This window comes from Artemia sp. Qi Xiang Cuo, chromosome 1 (assembly GCF_049724085.1).
Source record: "Artemia sp. Qi Xiang Cuo chromosome 1, ASM4972408v1, whole genome shotgun sequence".
NCBI classification, from domain to species: Eukaryota; Metazoa; Arthropoda; class Branchiopoda; order Anostraca; family Artemiidae; genus Artemia; species Artemia sp. Qi Xiang Cuo.
Genome location: NC_142794.1, coordinates 92614210 through 92637312, shown reverse-complemented (window position 1 = coordinate 92637312; position 23103 = coordinate 92614210). Strand labels below are relative to the sequence as shown.

Genomic DNA, 23103 nt, shown 5'->3' with positions numbered 1-23103 from the left:
TGAAAGAAACTTCGCTTTAAGGAAGAAATGGTGCTATTTAACCCGCTACTAAAATCAATGATACTTTCAATGAAAAACTTACCAATTTATTCAAACGAGACAAAGTAAATTACAATTAATACAAATCTCACCTGACTTCCAGGTCAGTAGAAAAAAATAATGTAGGAAGAAATCTGCAAAAGTCCAGTTCGTCGGAAAGAAAACAAGAAACATCATAACTTATTAAAGATTATTAAAAACCTTGCCTTAAAATATGTTGGGTTTTTTTTTCGAATGCGAGGCTTTTCAGCCACTCTATAACAAAAACAGAAGTTAAAATAATGAAAGAATTTCGTATTTCAGAATAACCCACGATAGAATTTAAGGTTTTCAATTAGTAAATGAAACTAAAATAAAAAAGAAAGCATTAAATAGGAGAAAAAACACAGTTTTATGTTGATGCAATTATCTTGGTCACAAAGAAAGATTGACCTGTGTACTGCATCATAAATTAAAACCAGCATTCAGTTCTTCAGTGCTCGAAGCATATAGAAAAATACTTAACTTCTAAATCGTTTTAATGTGTATCGTTTCAAGACTATAAGATAAAGCGGCATCCAAAAATATACCTCAAAAGTTATATTGAAAAATTGATTAAATTGTGAAATCCTAAAGAGTATGGTAAAAAAGAATTTACCTACTGGTGCAAGATCCAAGGACACCATACCTGTTAGGACTTCAATAAAACAAGGAAACTGGTTGAATGGTGGCTGGTTGAGGAACGGACATTATGGTATTACTTAGATTCCCCACTTCATGTTGAACTGAATAAAAATTATATTTAAATAAAGGATTTTTGAAGCTTCTCGAAAATTTTAAAAGCTCAACATTTCTTCTCCCGTCTAAAAAAAGTTTTTTTTTGTGAGAAATATATTCAACTTAAAAACCTAAACAAGCAGCAATTAATGTATCCTTTGATTAGTTTAATTAATTATAGTTATATTCTTTAATTAAGTTTTATGTTAAGAACTAAACAGAACTGATTTTGGCCTTCGATGTTGAAATACTACCTTTCAATTTGTGATAAATAAGATAGAAAGCTTTGAAATATCAACATTCGTATAAATCAAACGTCATTTTAAATATTTACCTGGCGTCTTTTAATTTAGAATTCCATTGAGTAATATTGGCCCCAGAATCAACATTATCATGTTACAATGTTTGCCTCTGTAACCACAGTACATTTGGTCTGTTTTTCTTTTTCACTATTCTGAGTTTTGTCTTAAAATATTATAGTTTTCTTGCCTTCTTATTTATTTTCTTCTCCCTTCTTCGCATTTCTTTTTGTTAATGTGTCTGTTGTTTTAGATTCTTACCTGCGCTGAAGATCAGATATTCGATACATGCGAAGTACTTACGCTATTTTTCGTTTTTTGCTTTTTTCACTGCTCTTTGAAATGCTTTTTCAAACAAAACTGTCCTTATATTTTCTTTGTAGCTGATTAGTTTGGCTATGGATATTTGACTCTCTTCATCCCCCCCTATCTCTCGCACTCTTTATCTTTTCTCTTTCAGTGTCTCTCTTTGTTTTTTTCTCTCCTCATTTCTCTCTATTTATTTGGAGTATATAGATGTATACAAAAAAGAAGTATTAAGATAAGTATAAATTGTTGATTTCAGCTGACATTGCGCAGTCAGGTCTGTTAAGGATTCATCTATCACATACAACAGTTGGCCCAAGTGGAAGCTGGAATGATAGTCTAGGTATTTGCCCAAGGGAATTTGCCCTTCACAACGAAGATCCTTCTTTTCTTACAAATGCGGAAATCTACGGAGGAATTGATGGTAGGTAGCACTACCTTGCTTAGACGAAAAAAAAAACAGACCAGGGTTATGCGTGGCGTCAATAGCCTAAAATGTTTTGGGTGGGGCAATTACATTTTATTAGCTTTTCATCCATTTCTATTGACAGGTTTTGTTTAATCGATAATCTAAAAATAGTACAATAATTCAAAATACTCATTTCTTCAATACCTTGGCATCTGGGAGATAAGCACCCCTTAGCACCCGTTGCTACCAACAAGGATTGGCTACCAAATTCTAAAGCCTTCATTGAACTACACCGTGTTTTTGACTGGCAAAATGGCAGTAATTATCTAAATGGTGGTAAATAATATTTTTTCACTAATTCTATCATGTTATTTATTAAATTTGTCTTTACAGAAATTTAGAGATGGGGTTTGTGAAATTGTATTGCATTTTCACGACTGAAAACAGTCCTTTTAGCATTTTCATCTTATAGCATTATTGCATTAATCTTATTGCATTAATTTAATTATTTTCACCAATTGAATTTAAATGATGAATATGGAACACTATAGTACTTTGTGTTCTATTTTTAATAAACTGCCAAATATATTGTAGAAGGATTTTAAGGCACCCCACACCCTGTCAATAACACCTCTTGTTCTATATTAGATTAAAATTTCTCGGATCCGATAGTTTAAGAGACCGTTGCTCGATCAGAAATACACCAAACTGCATTGTGTATGCAGTGCGTGGTATATGGTGCAGGGTGTATGGTGCATGGTGCATGCGCCATTCACCATGCTCTTTTAGTTGATATGAATCAACTAAAAGAGCTAAGGTGCATAAGTATAAAAAAAACACAGTAGGCATTGAAGGAACAAGTCACGGGAATGAAAACAAAAGCACATCGTGTTTCTTCTGGCAATATAATAACGTTCTTGCTAGCAGACTGTCTCCTCAAAACTAGAATGCCAACACTTAAGTTTACCCTGAACTGGGCGTTTATATACCTCTACCAATGAATTTCTGGGTGTTCTGACGATGTTAAAAAAATCACAAGAAAAAGTAAAAAATTACTAAAATTAATTAGCCAAAATATAAAACAACTAGACAAAAAAATCACTAGAAATAATAGAAAAAAATCACTAGAAAAATATCACTAGAAAACAGCACGTACAAAGTTCTGAAGTTTAGACCAATGGCTCCTAACTTTTTGTCTAAGTAGCTTTAGAAATTCTGCAAAATTCAGTTGGAAGTGAATGAACAGAAACGGTTTTTTGTCAATGATCCGTTTGTAGTACGCTGGTAATTATTTAAAGCAATCAGCACGTTTTTTTTTTACCTCCGAAGGATTTCAAGTCTCATCTACTATGCGCATAATAAAAATTTATAGCCAATCATTTTGTACTGGAAAGTGCTGCATTGCAAGAGATTGGTTACATTTATAATGTCTTTTTGATAATCACTAATTCAGAAATAGAAAATTTTCTTACAGAGCTTTAAAGGCTCAAAAGTATAGCTTTTGAAGATATATTAGAGACTCAATATTTTTTTTAAAGGAATTTATATCTATAGTTATGTCAGTAATATATCTAAGAATAGAAGCGTGGGGGGGGGGGATGGCAATGCCTGATCTCCACCATGAAAGCTAAATAAATACTTGCACTATGCTCTTAATATGCTATTAGTACTTACAGTTCTATATTTTTTTTTCCTTGCTGACATACTTTATCCTTAGGTCTGCTCCTCGGGCTAAAAATGAGAGACTGGGACAAGGAATACCTCAAACTATCCAATTTACTATCGTCTTACTACTCAGAAACTGGGGTGACAAAGGACAGAAGTTACAGAGCATGCAATAGGATTTCAAATTTTTTGGATCCAAATAAAGTCAATCACAATATTTTGAAAGAAGAGGTGAGTGGCCTACACAGATGGGGCATACGATCCTCCCAGCTACTAAAACAAAGACATAATTAAGCGAAGAGGTCTTCAGGTAGAACCAACAAGGCGTGGTTCTACGTCTAGGTAGAACCACGATTTCCATTGCTGGATCGTTGAGACACCTCACTTATTGGATCGTTATTTGCTGATAGAAAATTGTGTTTCGTAGAAGTAACAAGATTAATTTTTTGATCCAGTAATGGTAATACTTTAATCATCCAAAACCAAAACTTCGTTCCTATACAAATAAGCTTTAGAGAATTTAAATGTACTAAGATGCGTCTAAATCGATGCAAATGTTATTTTTCATAGACAAATAAGTAAAAAGGAGATATCTACCGACAAGTCAATATATAGAAGATTTTATATATTTTTTACCACCACCCCCTTCCCGCCCTAAGGCACGAAACATTGTGCATAATTTATGATATTCTGTTAATTTAGCATTTTAATATTCAACCTTTCCTCCCCAAATTTGGAGTATGGCACTATCTAACTACTGTTTCGCAGACATCGTTAGTAGTAATGTATATACTGATTTCAAAGATACATGAAAAGATAAATGGAATTACACGAAAATATAGAGTATAGTCTAACCGGTGCATTGACCTATAAAGTGGTCAAACACGTTTTGAGAGTTTTCAAAAATACATGAAAAATACATGGAATTACACGAAAATACAGAGTATAGTCTAACCGGTGCATTGACCTATAAAGTGGTCAAACACGTTTTGAGAGTAGGGTTGTTGTTGTTTTTTTTTTCTTTTTTTTATCAAAAACTAGATATTGTCAAATTGCGTATTTAGGAATGATTTTGTGGGAAAAGCTGTCTATCACCCATGTGTTATCCATTGTTCCATTTCTTTGAAGTATGTGCTATCAAGAGCGGTTTCTGATTTTTTGGACAATTGCCTTTAGCCAAGAATAGTTTGATATGAATGTGTCGGTGATAACATTCGCAAATTGGATCGTATCAAGGTGGAGAAAAAAAGGGGGTGGTCTTATGAATTGACCTAGCTTTACTTCTTCGATGTGTACTGTATAATACACAAGTGGTGTTTGAACAGTGTTGTCAATTTAAAATAGAGTTTAACGTTATACTATACTAAAAAGTTGATACTAAGAGAGATGTAGATGGCAAGAAAAAAAAATTTAATAACGGATAGCTTTACTTCTTCGATGTTTTCTGTATAATACACAAGTGGTGGGGTGATGGGAGCGGGGTGTCTTCGAGTACTTATAGTGTTTTAGTGTGGATTGAGTTGCTACCGAAAAAACAGAGTGGATGACTGGAAAATAAAATTTTTAACTAGAAATGGATGAAAACCGCTTTATGGTAGATGGGGTGCTTGGCAGAAGGATGTCTTAGCGTAGTTAATGTGTGATAGTGGGGAGCGAGTTGCTAACGAAAAACCCGTTTTGATGACTTGAAATAAAAAATTTTAACAAGAAATCTCTGAAAAAATATTTTTGGGGGAATGGGGTGATGGGAGCGGGGTGTTGGACTTTTCTGAGCTAGGTTTCTTAGTATTTCGTAGGTCTGTGTTGTCTGAAACTTATGATTTGAGATGTGTGATTTTCTATTTTGGACTTTTCTGAGCTATGTTTCTTAGTCTTTCGTAGGTGTGTGTCGTCTGAAACTTGTGATTTGGGATCTTTAGTTTGCAATATCCTGCTTTTCTGAGCTAAGTTTCAAAGCCTTTTGTAGGTGTGTTGTCTGAAACCTATGATTTGGGATGCTATTTGGGCTTTTCAGAGCTATGTTTCTTAGTCTCTCATAGGTGTGTGTTGTCTGAAACTTATGATTTGGGATGTGTAGTTTGCTATTTTTGACTTCGCTGAGTTAGATTTCTTAGCCTTTCATAGGTGTGTGTTGACTGAAACTTATGATTTGGGATGTGTAGTTTGCTATTTTTGACTTTGTTGAGCTAGGTTTCTTAGTATTTCGTAGGTGTGTGTTATCTGAAACTTATGATTGGAGATGTGTAATTTGCTATTTCCGGCTTTTAAGAGCTATGTCTCCTAGTATTTCGTAGGTGTGGGTTATCTGAAACCTATGATTTGGGATCTTTAAATGCAATATCCTGCTTTTCTGAGTTATATTTCTTAGCCTTTCATAGGTGTGTGTTGTCTGAAACCTATGATTTGGGATGCTATTTGGCCTTTTCAGAGCTAGGTTTCTTAGTCTCTCATAGGTGTGTGTTGTCTAGAACCTACAATTTGGGGTGGGTAGTTTGCTATTTCTGGCTTTTCAGAGGTAGGTTTCTTAGTCTCTCATAGGTGTGTTGTCTGAAACCTACATTTTGGGGTGGGTAGTTTGCTATTTCTGGCTTTTATGAGCTAGGTCTCCTAATATTTCGTAGGTGTGTGTTGTCTGAAACTTATGATTTGTGGTATGTAAATTACTATTTCGGGCTTTTCTTAGCCAGATTTCTTAGTAGTTCGTAGGTGTATGTTGTCTGAAACTTATGATTTGGGATGTGTAGTTTGCTATTTTTGACTTTGCTGAGTTAGATTTCTTAGCACTTCGTAGGTGTTTGTTGTCTAAAACTTGTGATTTGGGATGTTTATTTTGACATTTTTGACTTTTCTGAGCCAGATTTATTAGTATTTCGTAGGTGTGTGTTGTCTGAAACTTATGATTTGAGATGTGTAATTTACTATTTGCGGCTTTGCTGACCTAGGTTTATTAGTATTTAGTAGGTGTGTATTGTCTGAAACTTATGATTTGAGATGTGTAATTTGCTATTTCCGGCTTTTATGAGCTAGGTCTCCTAGTATTTCGTAGGTGTGAGTTGTCTGAAACTTATGATTTGGGGTGTGTAATTTGCTATTTTTGACTTTGCTGAGCTAGGTTTCTTAGTATTTCGTAGGTGTGTGTTGTCTGAAAATTATGATTTGAGATGTATAATTTTCTATTTCTTGCTATTATGAGCAAGGTATCCTATTATTTCGTAGGTGTGTATTGTATGAAACTTATGATTTGTGATGTGTAATTTGCTATTTCAGGCTTTTTTGAGCTAGGTCTCCTAGTTTTTCATAGGTGTTTTTTGTCTAGAACCTGTGATTTGAGGTCTTTGATTTCCCATTTCTGACTTTTCCGAGCCAGGTTTCTTAGTATTTCGTATGTTTGTGTTGTCTGAAACTTATGATTTGAGATGTGTAATTTACTATTTGAGGCTTTGCTGACCTAGGTTTTTTAGTATTTTGTAGGTGTGTGTTATCTGAAACATAGGAATTGAGATGTGTAATTTGATATTTCCGGCATTTGTGAGCTAGGTCTCCTAGTATTTCGTAGGTGTGAGTTGTCTGAAGCTTATGATTTGGGGTGTTTAATTTGCTATTTTTGACTTTGCTGAGCTAGGTTTCTTAGTATTTCTTATGTGTGTGTTGTCTGAAACTTATGATTTGAGATGTGTAATTTGCTATTTCCGACTTTTATGAGCTAGGTTTCTTAGTATTTCGTAGGTGTTTGTTGTCTGAAACTTATGATTTGAGATGTGTAATTTGCTATTTCCGGCTTTTATGAGCTAGGTCTCCTAGTATTTCGTAGGTGTGTGTTGTCTGAAACTTATGATTTGGGGTATGTAAATTACTATTTTGGGCTTTTCTGAGCTAAGGTTTCTTAGTATTTAGTAGGTGTAAGTTGTCTGAAACTTATGATTTGGGGTGTGTAATTTGCTATTTATGACTTTTATTAGCCAGATTTCTTAGTATTTCGTAGGTGTGTGTTGTCTGAAACTTATGATTTGGGATGGTTAATTTGCTATTTCCGGCTTTTATTAGCTAGGTTTCTTAGTCTTTCGTAGGTATGTGTTGTCTGAAACCTATAAAAATAAACTATTTCCGTAAAATCTGAGCTAATAAGGGTTTTTGACCGTAAACTCTAGTTTTTTGTAAGAAAATTATGGAAAATGCAATTCATTGGCTCATAGGTGAAACTTAAGTCCAGTTATGGATCGAAAAATAAACTATTTCTATAAAATCTGAGCTAATAAGGGTTTTTGACCGTAAAATCTAGTTTTCTGTAAGAAAATTATGGAAATTACAATTCTCTGCTTCAAAGGTGAAACTTAAGTCCAGTTATGGATCGAAAAGAAACTATTTCTGTAAAATCTGAGCTAAAATCTGAGCTGATCTGAGTTATTAAGGGTTTTCGACCGTAAACTCTAGTTTTTTGTAAGAAAATTATGAAAAATACAATTCTCTGATTCAAATGTGAAACTTAAGTCTATTTTTGGATCGAAAAATAAAAATATATCCGTAAAATCTGAGCTAATAAGGGTTTTTGACCGTAAACTCTAGTTTCTTGTAACAAAATCATGAGAAATACAATTCTCCAGTTCAAACTTGAAACTTAAGTGCAATTTTGGATACTCGTAATGATGAGGACTGTTGGTTCTAATTCAATATTTTTTTCATAAAAACAAACTATTTTTCTAAAACTTCGTAATTATTCAACTTTATTTATTTATTTTTTTTACGTATCTTAAAATGACATATGCTTACGGCTCTATCAACTGTACTCTATGATTGGTCAGAAACACGATGTGGCTTTTTACTGGTATTCTATGTCCGGTTATCGACACTACCTAGTCTATTGCATGTATTAAATCGGTATTTTTACGCAGTGGCACGATAAACACATAAGTCATATCTTAAAAAAACAAAAGTGAAGATGGAACATTTTAATAAAGTGTGTTCACATAACAAGATTAATGTAGCATTGAATGCCGACAAGGAGAAGTATTTAAACTATGAAACAAGTACAAGTGGTAGCACTATTGGAAATGTATGCATGCATTCTCATGACAGTAAGGAATTAAATTTCTTTTGAATATCGAAAAAATTCAACTCTTATGTTCGTGGTTATGAGAGACTAAGATCTTCAGGGATGATTGTAATTAAAGGGAATGCCAACATAAAAATAATCGTTGATGATAGAGGACACCTCCTTGCTACTGTTGCAGGTAACACATTAATTACTGATACATCCAATCGTCAGCTTTCCGGTGTTAGCATTCAACGGAAGATCAATAAAAGAAAGGCCTACTCTTCTACTAATATCGTAAACCATATTTTGTCTACGTGCCGATACTGTTACCTGTGTAAAAATAATGTGATAATAGACAGTGAAATTGCCAGAAAAATAAAGAGGGCATTTTTAGAAAATATCACTATGGAATATAAAGATGAATCGATGAAAATCAAAGCACCAGCAAACGTTACTGCCATTGATCAAACAGTCAATGAACCAAATAATACCAAAGACGAAAAGCATATTGAGCCTGTTGATGAGACCCCATTAAAAATTGTGTATGACTCAAAATGGAATAATGATTATTCTATTGATTACGAACTAAGAGAAGACAATAGCTATAATATCAAGATAGAACATGGTGAACTATTTTATGGAACAAATTCAAAATGTCCAAAGTTAATCATTGATATTAATAATGTATCATAATATATTTTTGTATTAATATTCTACATAGCATTATTTCATTAAAAATATTACATTGTTATGTGTTCATTATTTTTAGAGAAAGCTAGCATATCAAACGTTTAGAATGACTATTAAAACATCGGAGATGTAAGAAAAGGAATTTGCATACATATATTGTCAGACACATAAGATAGCATTGACAAAATCTAGGTATCAGAATTAATAAATTCTTTATCAACATCCATTGTTGGATATGTCATTATGTCATTATGAAAAAATTGTAAGTAAGTAAGTAAGTAAGTAACAAACTCTTTCTTGAATTCACCTCTTGGATACACAATACAGAAATTTTACTCAGGCAATTATGAAAAAAAATTGAACAAATTCTTTATTAACATTCACTATCGATTGAAGTGACTTCCTAGACCGACAATACAGCAATTTCACAAAATATAAGCATAAGATTGATTAAGTTCTCTGTAATCGTGTTTTTTACAGTCATATGGGAAAACGTTAACAAAATATAAGTGTTAGAGTGAATAAATTTTATTTATCAACATCTTTTGTCAGATACATTGGATGAAATTGTCAATATTTAAGTGTCAGAGTGAATAAATTTTTTTAATCAACATCCTTTGTCAGATACATCAAATAAAATTGACAAGATCTAAATTTTAGAATGAATAAATGCTTTAACAACATCCTTTATCGGATATATCGGATAAAATTGACAAAATCTAAGTATCAGAGTGACATAAATTCTATATCAGCATCCTTTTCTTGGATACATAGGATAAAATATCGGATAAAATTGACAAAATCTAAGTATCAGATTGATTAAAATCTATATCAACATCCATTTCTCAGGTACATGGGATAACATTGACAAAATCTAGGTATCAGAATGAATAAATTCTTTATCAACATCCGTTGTTGGATATGTCATTATGTCATTATGACAAAATTGTAAGTAAGTAAGTAAGTAAGTAACAAACTCTTTCTTGAATTCACCTCTTGGATACACAATACTGAAATATAATTCAGGAAATTATGAAAAAAAAAATAAACAAATTCCTTATTAACATTCATTATCGATTGAAGTCACTTCCTAGACAGACAATACAGTAATTTCACAAAATTTAAGTATAAGAGTGATTAAATTCTATATCAACTCCATTTCTCGGATACATAGGAAAAAGTTAACAAAATCTAAGTGTTAGAGTGAATAAATTTTATTTATCAACATCTTTTGTCAGTTACATCGGATAAAATTGACAGAATCTAAGTGTCAGAGTGAATAATTTATTTTTATCACCATCCTTTGTCAGATACATCAAATAAAATTGACATAATCTAAATTTCAGAATGAATAAATGCTTTAACAACATCCTTTATCGGATATGTCGGATAAAATTGACAAAATCTAAGTATCAGAGTGAGTAAATTCTATATCAGCATCCATGTCTCGGATATCGGATAAATTTGACAAAATCTAAGTATCAGATTGATTTTTTATCAACATCTTTTATCAGTTACAACAATTATAATTAACAAAATCTAAATATCAGAGTGAATAAATGCTTTTTCAACATCCTTTGTCGGATTTGTTGAATAAAATATGCAAAGTCGTGCGTCGTGTCTAAATTAACCTTAAATTAACCTTAAAAAATGAAATAAAGCTATGACGACTTTGCATATTTTATTCAAAATATCCAACAAAGGATGCTGAAAAAGCATTTATTCACTCTGATATTTAGATTTTGTTAATTATAATTGTTGTAACTGATAAAAGATGTTGATAAAAAATCAATATGATACTTAGATTTTGTCAATTTTATCCGATATTTTATCCTATGTATCCAAGAAAGGGATGCTGATATAGAATTTACTCACTCTGATACTTAGATTTTGTCAATTTTATCCGACATATCCGATAAAGGGTGTTGTTAAAGCATTTATTCATTCTGAAATTTAGATTATGTCAATTTTATTTAATGTATCTTACAAAGGATGCTGATAAAAAAAAATTATTCACTCTGACAGTTAGATTCTGTCAATTTTATCCGATGTGTCTGACAAAAGATGCTGATAAATATAATTTATTTACTCTAACACTTAGATTTTGTTAAATGTTTCCTATTTATCCAAGAAATGGATGTTGATATAGAATTTAATCACTCTTATACTTAGATTTTGTGAAATTGCTGTATTGTCTGTCTAGGAAGCGACTTCAATCAATAATGAATGTTAATAAAGAATTTGTTCAATATTTTTTCATAATTTCCTGAATTAAATTTCTGTATTGTGTATCCAAGAGATGAATTCAAGAAAGAGTTTGTTACTTACTTACTTACTTACTTACTTACTTACAATTTTTTCATAATGACATAATGACATATCCAACAACGGATGTTGATGAAGAATTTATTCATTCTGATACCTAGATTTTGTCAATGTTATCCAATGTACCTGAGAAATAGATCTTGATATAGAATTTAATCAATCTTATACTTAGATTTTGTCAATTTTATCCGATATTTTATCCAATGTATCCGAGAAAAGGATGCTGATATAGTATATAGTCACTCTGATACTTAGATTTTGTCAATTTTATCCGACATATCCGATAAAAGATGTTGTTAAAGAATTTATTCATTCTGAAATTTAGATTTTGTCAATTTTATTTTATGGATCTGAAAAAGGATGTTGATAAACAATATTATTCACTATTAAGCTTAGATACTGACAATTGTGTCCGCAGTATCTGTCAGAATATGTTTACGAATAATATGTATTCAGCTTAACTGTAAGATGTTGCCATCTTTTTCCTAAATGAGTTTGAAATGCATATTGATATAGAACTTGATCACTCTCATAATTAGAATTTATGAATTGGTGGAGCTGTCTGGCAAGAAAGCAGCTAGCGTCGCTAATGAATGTTAATAAAGAATTTGTAAAAAAAAATTTCATAATTTCCTGAATAAAATTTCTGTATTGTGTATCCAAGAGGTGAATTAAAGAAAGAGTTTGTTACTTACTTACTTACTTACTTACTTACTTACTTACAATTTTTTCATAATGACATAATGTCATATCCAACAATCGATGTTGATAAAGAATTTATTCATTCTGATACCTAGATTTTTTCAATGTTATCCCTTGTGTCTGACAATAGATGTATGCAAATTCCTTTTCTTACATCTCCGATGTTTTAATAGACATTCTAAACGTTTGATATGCTAGCATACTCTAAAAATAATGAACACATAACAATTTAATATTTTTAATGAAATAATGCTATGTAGAATATGAATACAAAAATATATTATGATACATTATTAATATCAATGATTAACTTTGGACATTTTGAATATGTTCCATAAAATAGTTCACCATGTTCTCTCTTGATATTACAGGTATTGTCTTCTCTTAGTTCGTAATCAGTAGCATAATCACTATTCCATTTTCAGTCATACACAATTTTTACTGGTGTCTCATCAACAGGCTCAATATGCTTTTCGTCCTTGGTCATTGACTGTTTGATCAATGGCAGTAACGTTTGCTGGTGATTTGTTTTTCATCGATTCATCTTTATATTCTATAGTGATATTTTCTGCCAATGTCCTTTTTATTTTTCTGGCAACCTCACTGTCTATTATCACATTATTTGTACACAGGTAACAGTTTTGGCACGTAGACAAAATATGGTTTATGATATTAGTAGAAGAGTAGGCCTTTCTTTTATTGATCTTCCGTTGAATGCTAATACCCGAAAGCTGACGATTGGATGTATCAGTAGGTAATGTTTTACCTGCAACAGTAGCAAGGAGTTGTCCTCTATCATAAATGAATATTTTTATGTTGGCATTCTCTTTGAGTGCAATCATCTCTGGAGATCTCAATCTCGCATAACCACCAACATAAGAGTTGAATTTTTTCGGTATTCCAAAGATATTTAATTCCTTACTGTCATGACAATGCATGCATACATTTCCAATAGTGCTACCACTTTTACTTGTTTCATAGTTTAAATACTTCTCCTTGTCGGCATTCAATGCTACAATAACCTTGTTATGTGAACACACTTTATTAAAATGCTCCATCTTCACTTTTGTTTTTTTTTAAGATATGACTTATGTGTTTATCGTGCCACTGCGTAAAAATACTGATTTAATACATGCAATAGACTAGGTAGTGTCGATAACCGGACATAGAATACCAGTGGGAAAGCCACATCGTTTCTCTGAGCAATCATAGAGTCCAATTTTTAGAGCCGTAAGCATATTTTGTCATTTTAAGATACGTACAAAAAAAATACATAAATAAAAAAAAAATTTGAATAATTTCGAGGTTTAAAAAAGATAGTTTGTTTTTATGAAAAAAATATTGAGTTAAAACCATCAATCCTCATCATTATGAGTATCCAAAACATGACCGAAGTTTCACGTTTGAACCAGAGAATTATATATGCATGTATTGTCTCACAATAAACTATAGATCACTCTGCAAAAAACTTAATAGCACAGTTTTTACGGATTTATTTTTATTTTTCGACCTAAAAATGGACTTAAGTTTCACAATTGAACCATAGAATTTTATTTTCCATAATCTTCTTACAAAAAAACTAGAATTTACGGTCAAAAACCCGTATTAGCTCAGATTTTACAGAAATGGTTTATTTTTCGATCCATAACTGGACTTAAGTTTCACATTTGAACCAGAGAATTGTAATTTCCATAATTTTCTTACAAAAAACTAGAGTTTACGGTCAAAAACCCTTATTAGCTCAGATTCTATAGAAATAGTTTATTTTTCGATCCATAACTGGACTTAAGTTTCACCTATGAGTCAACGAAATGTATTTTCCATAATTTTCTTACACAAAGCTAGAGTTTACGGTCAAAAACCCTTATTAGCTCAGATCTTACGGAAATAGTTTATTTTTATAGGTTTCAGACAACACTTACCTACGAAAGACTAAGAAACCTAGCTAATAAAAGCCGGAAATAGCAAATTAACCATCCCAAATCATAAGTTTCAGACAACACAAACCTACGAAATACTAAGAAATCTGGCTAAGAAAAGTCGGAAATAGCAAATTACACACCCCAAATCATAAGTTTCAGACAAAACACACCTACGAAATACTAAGAAACCTTAGCTCAGAAAAGCCCGAAATAGTAATTTACATACCCCAAATCATAAGTTTCAGACAACACACCTACGAAATACTAGGAGACCTAGCTCATAAAAGCTGGAAATAGCAAATTACACATCTCAAACCATAAGTTTCAGACAACACACACCTATGAGAGACTAAGAAACCTAGCTCTGAAAAGCCAGAAATAGCAAATTACACACCCCAAATCATAAGTTTCAGAGAACACACACCTACGAAATACTAAGAAACCTTAGCTCAGAAAAGCCCGAAATAGTTATTTACACAGCCCAAATCATAAGTTTCAGACAACTTACAACTACGAAATACTATGAGACCTAGCTCATAAATGCCAGAAATAGCAAATTACATATCTCAATTCATAAGTTTCAGACAATACACACCTACAAAATACTAATAAACCTAGGTCAGCAAAGCCGGAAATAGCAAATTACACATCTCAAATCATAAGTTTCAGACAACACACACATATGAAAGGCTAAGAAATCTAACTCAGCAAAGTCAAAAATAGCAAACTACACATCCCAAATCATAAGTTTCAGACAAAATACACCTACTAACTACTAAGAAATCTGGCTAAGAAAAGCCCGAAATAGTAATTTAAATACCACAAATCATAAGTTTCAGACAACACACACCTATGAAATATTAGGAGACCTAGCTCATAAAAAACAGAAATAGCAAACTACCCACCCCAAAATGTAGGTTTCAGACAACACACACCTATGAGAGACTAAGAAACCTAGCTCTAAAAAGCCAGAAATAGCAAACTACCCACTCCAAATTGTAGGTTTCAGACAGAACACACCTATGAGAGACTAAGAAACTTAGCTCTGAAAAGGCCAAATAGCATCCCAAATCATAGGTTTCAGACAACACACACCTATGAAAGGCTAAGAAATCTAACTCAGAAAAGCAGGATATTTCAAACTAAAGATCCCAAATCATAGGTTTCAGATAACCTACACCTACGAAATACTAGGAGACCTAGCTCATAAAAGCCGGAAATAGCAAATTACATATCTCAAGTCATGAGTTTCAGATAACACACACCTACGAAAGACTAAGAAACCTAGCTCAGCAAAGTCGAAAATAGCAAACTACACATCCCAAATCATAAGTTTTAGTCAACACACACCTATGAAAGGCTAAGAAATCTAACTCAGCAAAGTCAAAAATAGCAAACTACACACCCCAAATCATAAGTTTCAGACAACAACACACCTATGAGAGACTAATAAAGAAAAGCCCAAATAGCATCCCAAATCATAGGTTTCAGACAACACTCACCTACAAAAGGCTTTGAAATCTAGCTCAGAAAAGCAGGATATTGCAAACTAAAGATCCCAAATCATAGGGTTCAGACAACAAACACCAACGAAAGGCTAAGAAACATAGCTCAGAAAAGTCCAAAATAGTAAATCACACATCTCAAATCATAAGTTTCAGACAAAACAGACCTACGAAATACTAAGAAACCTAGCTCAGAAAAGTCCAACAACCCGCTCCCATATCCCCATCCCCCAAAAAATATTTTTTCAGAGATATTTTGTTAAAAATTTTTATTTCAAGTCATCCACACGGGTTTTTCACTCGCACCTCGCCCCCCCCCAATATCACACTATAACTACGCTAAGACATCCTTCTACCAATCAACCCATTTCCCCCAAAACACTTTTCATCCATTTCTCGTTAAAAATTATATTTTCAAGTCATCCACATGGGTTTTTCGCTAGCAACTTGGCCCACAGTACAGTACTATAATTACTCTAAGACACCTTGCTCTCATCACCCCACCAATTGTGCATTTTACAGAACACATCGAAGAAGTAAAGCTATTCGTTATTAAAATTCTTTTTCTTGCCATCTACATCTCTCTTAGTATCAACTTTTTAGTATAGTATAACGTTAAACTCTATTTTAAATTCACGATACTGTTCAAAAACCACTTGTGTATTATAGAGTACGCATCGAAGAAGTAAAGCTAGGTCAAGTCATATAACCACCCCCTTTTTTCTCCACCTTAATAGGATCCAATTCGCGAATGTTATCTACCGACAAATTCATATCAAACTATTCTTGTCTGAAGGCAATTGTACAAAAAAATAATCAGAAACCGCTCTTGATAGCACATACTTCAAATAAATGGAACAGTGGATAACGCATGGGTGATAGACAGCTTTTCCCAAAAAATCATTCCAAAATACGAAATTTGACAATATCTAGTTTTGGTTTTAAAAAAAAAAAAAAAAAAAAAAAAACATACTCTCAAAACGTGTTTGACCACTTTATAGGTCAATGCACCGGTTAGACTATACTCTGTATTTTCATGTAATTCCATGTATTTTTTCATGTATTTTTTAAAACTCTCAAAACGTGTTTGACCACTTCATAGGTCAATGCACCGTTTAGACTATACTTTATATTTTCGTGTAATTCCATGTATCTTTTCATGTATCTTTGAAATCAGCATATACATTACTACTATCGTTAGCCAAACATTGTACGTTAACCACAGGTTGTATCAAGTTCAAAATTATTTTGCCCTGTGAACGGGTTTTAGTTTTGTAACCACAGGAGTACAGGAGAAATCCAAAATAGAGGTTTATAAAAGAACGTTTTTGTTTATTTACATCAAATTAAGGCTATACAGTTTAAAGGTGAAATCTAGCTTTGAATGAATACAAATTTCTGTGAAAGTAAGCAACACAAAACATGAATGAGCTCAACAGCAAGGTGTCAATGACCTCGAAGCTAACTTGATCTTCTGATGACTTAACAGTTACAAAATATCGACAAAATTACAAGCAATCGATGGCGCTAATGAGGTTGTCATTTACTTATGAGTGAGGAGCATAATCTTATTTGTGGCAACATGTCTCTCTCGCCATCAAGATATGCAGATAGGCTAACATAAAAAAAAACAGGAGACACCCCAAGAACAATACTGTGTTTTTTCAGTTCTTTCCTACCAGACTTTTGGTTTACATGATTCTAAAGGGTGTCATAGATAGAAGACATAAGCTTAACCAGTGAAGTGTTATCTTTGTTGAATGTAGAATTTAAGCGTTAGCATACACCTTAGAAACATCACCTACTTACTTAAAGCTCTTGCTCAGCAGGGTTACCAGCGTAGAGGGAACTAGTTGACAGCTCAGTCAGTCTTCTCCAGGTTGTCCGGTCCCGGGCTATTTTTGGGGCCTCGTTTGGGTTGATATTGCTGCTGTGGAGTAGTTGACTTATCAGCCCACCTGGTGCGCTATCTTCCTCTAGGACGTCACCAGCCATTTTTCGAGGGGTTGAAATACGTGATGATTCTTGCATTGACGCTTGGCAGGAAAGGAAGCGAAGTAGGTGGGCGCACCACCTCAAGGAGCGAGGACCACTCCTTAAGAACCTTCCATTAGTTGTATTCCCTCCTCTGAAGTGGAAGCTGTCTTCAAGCCCTCTAAAAATAGAACTTTATTATTTCTACAAAACTACAAAAAGTAAAAAAACAAACAAAGAGAGGTAAAACTTAATGAATAGACAACAAACGAGACTGCGGCCAGTAGAGAGAAAAAATGAAAAACTAAAACAACGCGGATATTTCACCTGTATGCAAACTAGGCGTCCTCAGAACAAGAGAAACGAAGCGAAGTTACTAAACTAAAAATATAAAATCACCAATAATATTAATACAATTGTCGCATCTGATCCACGTAGGGAAAAAAAAAAAAAAAAAAGGATTTTGAGTAAATGAGCATAGAACGTGAAGAATTAGAAGCAATCAACTAGGACGAGATAATTAATAATGTGATAATTATTAATAGGTCATGTTATCTCCAAAGGCATAATTTATGGGAATTTTCAACTATGCTAAACAAAATGGCTACCTCAAAAATTTGATTGGACGATTTTGGGGAAAATAGGGGGAAAGAGAAATGTTTTTACAGCTATCCCTATGCTTTTAAAGTGATTAGGCTATGCTTTATAACAGTTCGTTTATCATTAAAAGATTTCATTAAGTTGTCATTCCGCTTCTCAAATCCGTATAGATTAGATTTTGGTTTTTATGTTTGCTTGATTAATTTTTAACGTAAAAGACGAATAATTCTAGTCATCCACGTCCCTAGTTTGTGTTTGGTGCTATAACATCATCAAAAACTAATTTTGTGATTGGCCTATTTTTCATTATATTTAATCCTACTTATTTGTTAGTTCTTTTTTCGTTTTTTCTCTTTTATATGTTTTTAACAGCCAGGCCTAGGTAGAAAACTCTGGATAGATTTGCGATCCTAATATATTCCCAAATGCACAGACACGCTAGAGTAGATAATTTCTAATGAAGTCATGAGAAATGAGAAAGGAATTCTCAGATAATATCCTATATATTTAAGGGAAATGGCAGCTAATAAAACATTTTATTGGTGATCTTTTCAAAACAAAGTTAACAAACTATCGTTTTTCTTCTTTTTGAAAGATACTTTTCTTGCTTTATCTCTCAAGAGGGCTTCAGTCCAATGGCATTCGGAGATCAGGTCGTCCTTAATATTTGTTTATTTACGTACATCATCTTTAATATTCCCATTTCAGTCTAAATATCATATAAAGTTTTTCTATAATTTCTATATCGTCTCATTTTATCCCTCTATCCCTTTTTCATAACCAGGCAAAACTTTACTTTTGGGAATAGTTATGTAACTACAATTTTTTTTTGTATATAATGCACGCAATTGGGAAAAAACAACTTTGATATGTACATACAGACGCAAAAAAACAATACATTTTCTTTCATTTTTTTAAAATGCTCTGTGAAGAATTTATGGAAACCTTCGTGAAGCAAGATTAATGCTTAAAAAAAATAATAAAGACGGTTTCCAAGATTGCTTTAAACAAAATAATATATAAATTATATAATGTAATATAATATATAAATAACATCCATATAAATATATAAATAACATATAAGTAATATAATAACAATATAATGTATAAAATAATATAATATATTAATAATGACAAAAAAATGTCATAATTTAAAGATATTTAATTACTTACAATGTGCTACTTTTTTGTCTTTTTAGGCCTTGACCTTTTTAGTTGCATACTTTGACAAGGACACAGAAGGAAACCCAGTTTTTAAGCCATCACTTGATAAATTTGAGAAAGCTAAGCAGTTTATAGACACAACTTACAATGATTTAACCAAGATTTTGAGTAAGTTATATCTTATATATTTTATAATCATTGTATTTTCCTGGAAGTACAAAAGGAATGTCCTTTGGCTAATTGAAGTAAAAAATTGCTTTTAAAATATAAGTAAACACTGACACTCCAGCTCACAAAACCAAAAGCTACCCGGTATACTTTTATGACAGATTGAGCTACAACCAGTACATGGAGTACAACCAAGAACTTAATTATCATTAATGGGATTCGAAAACAAAAAGAATCAGCCTATCTCGTCCATTATAAACTTTTTTAATTTATGTGGCCAAATTATCTTAATTGATTGGGCTGTCTTGCCATACCTTGTAGAGATTGGAATAAAAGGCAGAAAACTAAAAGCCAACATCTAGTTTCTGTGAAATCTTAGAAAAGCCATGTAACTTCTCTTGTTTTGTGCTGGAGATAGATATATTTAGTTTTAGAGAAACTTATATCATCAGAAAGTGATTTTTTTTATCAAACGGAGCAGAATTTTCTTTTTAAAATTCAGGAAAGGGATATCCGTAAAAACTTTCTAGTATGTATGCTAGGAAAATGCCCAAAATCACCTCAAAAGAAATGTCATATGATCAATTTGACAGCTTTTTGAAATTTCTTTGGTGCAACCCGCTTTGACTGAAAACTTTGCAGACAGAATTTCATTGTCTTTTCAATCAAATATCAGAATCAAGTCGCAAATTCTCAATAGGTTTTAATGATAAGTAGCCCCTGGGAGAATTTGCTAATGGATCCTTGGCCTAATCCCTCAAAGGCCAATGAGCCTTTGAGGGATTAATAACATTTAATATTGTATGTGTATTTAATGATGAATAAAACTTATCTTATCTTATCTTATCAGCCGACGAATAGGCTCAAAAAATAACACAGCACATAATTCGTATTTTCAAATTATTTTCTTTAAGCTTTATCTTGCCCAGCTATGATAACTCAACCCCCTAAAATCCGAAAAGGAATTAAAAGAAGAAAAAAATCTATAAATGGACAATACAGGATATTTTGCTCCGTCTATTCTGTCAATATTTTGAAATATACGTTGAATAGTCCAAAATTCCTCTCTCTTTTTTATTTGTCGTACTTTCTCTTTGGCTGCTCAATTTTGCATATGGGAAATTTTTAAAAAGGAATTGTTCGCGAGGGGGTAATTTTCTGGGGAAAATTTCAAAAAGGAATTGTTCGCAAGGGGTAATTTTCTGGGGAAAATTTTCCCGGGGCAGGGGAATACTTAATTAATTAAGTCTCGTCAATCTTCGTGGGACGTCTTAGGGATGAACTAGGACTCGAAAAAATATATGTCTTGTGCTGTTCTGGAGTGTTTGAAGATGTACTTGTGGTCAAAGCTACCAATCAACCGTTTCCTTGGTCTTCCTCATGGTTGTTCGTTCAGTCATTCGTTCGGTCGTTCGGTCAATCGTTCGTTCAAGTACAAGTTCGAAACAAATTCCTGTGCATAAACTGCCCTCATTGTTTGACCTTCTGTGGCTCTTACCGTTTTTTCCTTTGCTTCAAAAATTTGAATGAATAACCAAACAGATGGATGTAAATCAAAATCAGTAGAGTAGCTTAAAAGTAAAAATAAAAAAAACTTTGGAGTTCTGTCTTAATCAATGGTCATAACATACAACCAATCAGACATGGCTAAAAATGGATTTTATGGTCCCATATAAACGAAACGAAATGAAAGCGCAAATTTTACTTCTTTACATTCAGAAAATATCTATTTTTTAGGCTGTCTTGCTCCCTAATGCCTAGATATGACCATTGAGTAGTAATCAATGTTATACTTTGCTTGCCCCAATAGCAATCTCCATGTTATTTGCTTGCCCCTATAGGAATTCCACATTCCATGGCACCTTTCCATGCTATGATTACCAGTCCGGTTATTTGGCAGTGTATAATATGGTCAAGCATGTTTTGAGAGTTTGGTCGTAATAATAATTTAAGCATGCAGGTTTTTTTCTGTTTTTGTTGTCAATTGCACAATGAATGTACGTCTTGACTTCACGTGCACATTCTTAAAAAACTGGTATGATATAAAACAGTCAAATATGTTTTGAGGGCATGCACGAAATTATATAACTCAACCATAGTGGTTTTTCGAGATAACATCCGTTTTTTTCGTCCTTGAAATATCGTATAAAATAGTCATGCATTGGAATTTAATTTTCATTATGTTTTAGCATATCGAGCATAGTACACTGGATTTTATTAACTCTGAAACAATGGATATTTCTATTTTCAATGTGAGTACACTTTCGTTCTTTATTTCCAAAAAAAAATAGTTTTACTAGTAAATTCAAATTTCAGGGGGACTTAGCCCCCCTCCCCTCCAACAATACAAACTTTAAAATATGATCAGTATATTCGCTAGAAAACGCCAAGTATGCTTTTGTCTATTATGTAAAACAAAAACTCTCTCCACCACTGCTATGTTTACAAGTTTTAATTGTTTTGAAACAGTTCTTTTTTCGTTTAAAAATGTCCCCTTTTCCAATCGTGCGTTTAAAATGTGCTGTCTTTTTCTGGTTTGAATGAAAAGCTTCGGTGTTACAAAGAGAGTGACAGTTTTGGGACCTCAAATTTCACACGCTATCGCTATCATAAATTAATAGCATATGCTTAATGAATTAGCAACAAGGATGTTCCATGACAAAGAGAGAAAATTGTATTCTAGTCTAATTAAAGGAAATATATTTTATTTTCAATTGTATTCCATGATTAAGAAGGTTTTACGATGTGAAAAAAAAAAGCTTTATAGTTTAGATTTTTACGGAAATGGCATATTTTCGTTCCAAAGCTTGGCTTTTTCAGGGGTTGACTTGCACGGGAGTTGAGTTGCACGAGTGTTCGGTTGCACGGAGGTTCGGTTACATGTAGATTCAGTTACAGGGGGTTTAGTTAAATGTGGTTGAGTTGCATAGTCTCGTTGGAAAAAATTGGAGTTGGAAAAAGTTCTATTAAGAGCTATTTTTATGGAAATGGTTCATTTTTGAACCAAAACTACGCTTTTCTGACTGAAGATACACATTTTAATCAGAAAAATTGAAAATGTACACAACTGAAACAGAGAAGTGTGTTTTTACCGTATTTTCTATAATTTCGTCTGAAAAATAGGAGTTCACACTTAAAAAGTTCTATTAAGAGCTATTTTTATGGAAATGGTTCATTTTTGAACCAAAACTATGCTTTTCTGACTGAAGATATACATTATATTCAGATAAATGTGTTTTGATAGTATTTTCTATAGTGTCATAGGAAAAAATTGGAGTTCATACTTAAACAGTTCTATTGCGAGCTATTGCTACGGAAATGTTTAATTTTTGAACCAAAACTACGCTTTTCTGACTGAAGATATACATTATAATCAGAGAAATGTGTTTTGATAGTATTTTCTATATATTCGTTGGAAAAAATTGGAGTTCATACTTAAACAGTTCTATTACGAGCTATTTTTATGGAAATGGTTCATTTTTGAACAAAAACTATGCTTTTCTGACTGAAGATATACATTATAATCAGAGAATTGTGTATTGATAGT

At 32.5% G+C, this 23103-nt stretch overlaps 1 protein-coding gene across 1 annotated transcript in view; it reads left to right on the top strand.

Annotated features, from left to right (window-relative positions):
- Positions 1-23103, top strand: part of LOC148956926 (uncharacterized) — a 160892-nt gene that overhangs the window by 68305 nt on the left and 69484 nt on the right. Inside the window, exons 4-6 of the mRNA XM_089087789.1 lie at positions 1660-1824; positions 3527-3705; positions 19424-19556. Of these exons, the coding sequence (XP_088943915.1) occupies positions 1660-1824; positions 3527-3705; positions 19424-19556 (477 nt within the window). The remainder of the gene's footprint in view (positions 1-1659; positions 1825-3526; positions 3706-19423; positions 19557-23103) is intronic.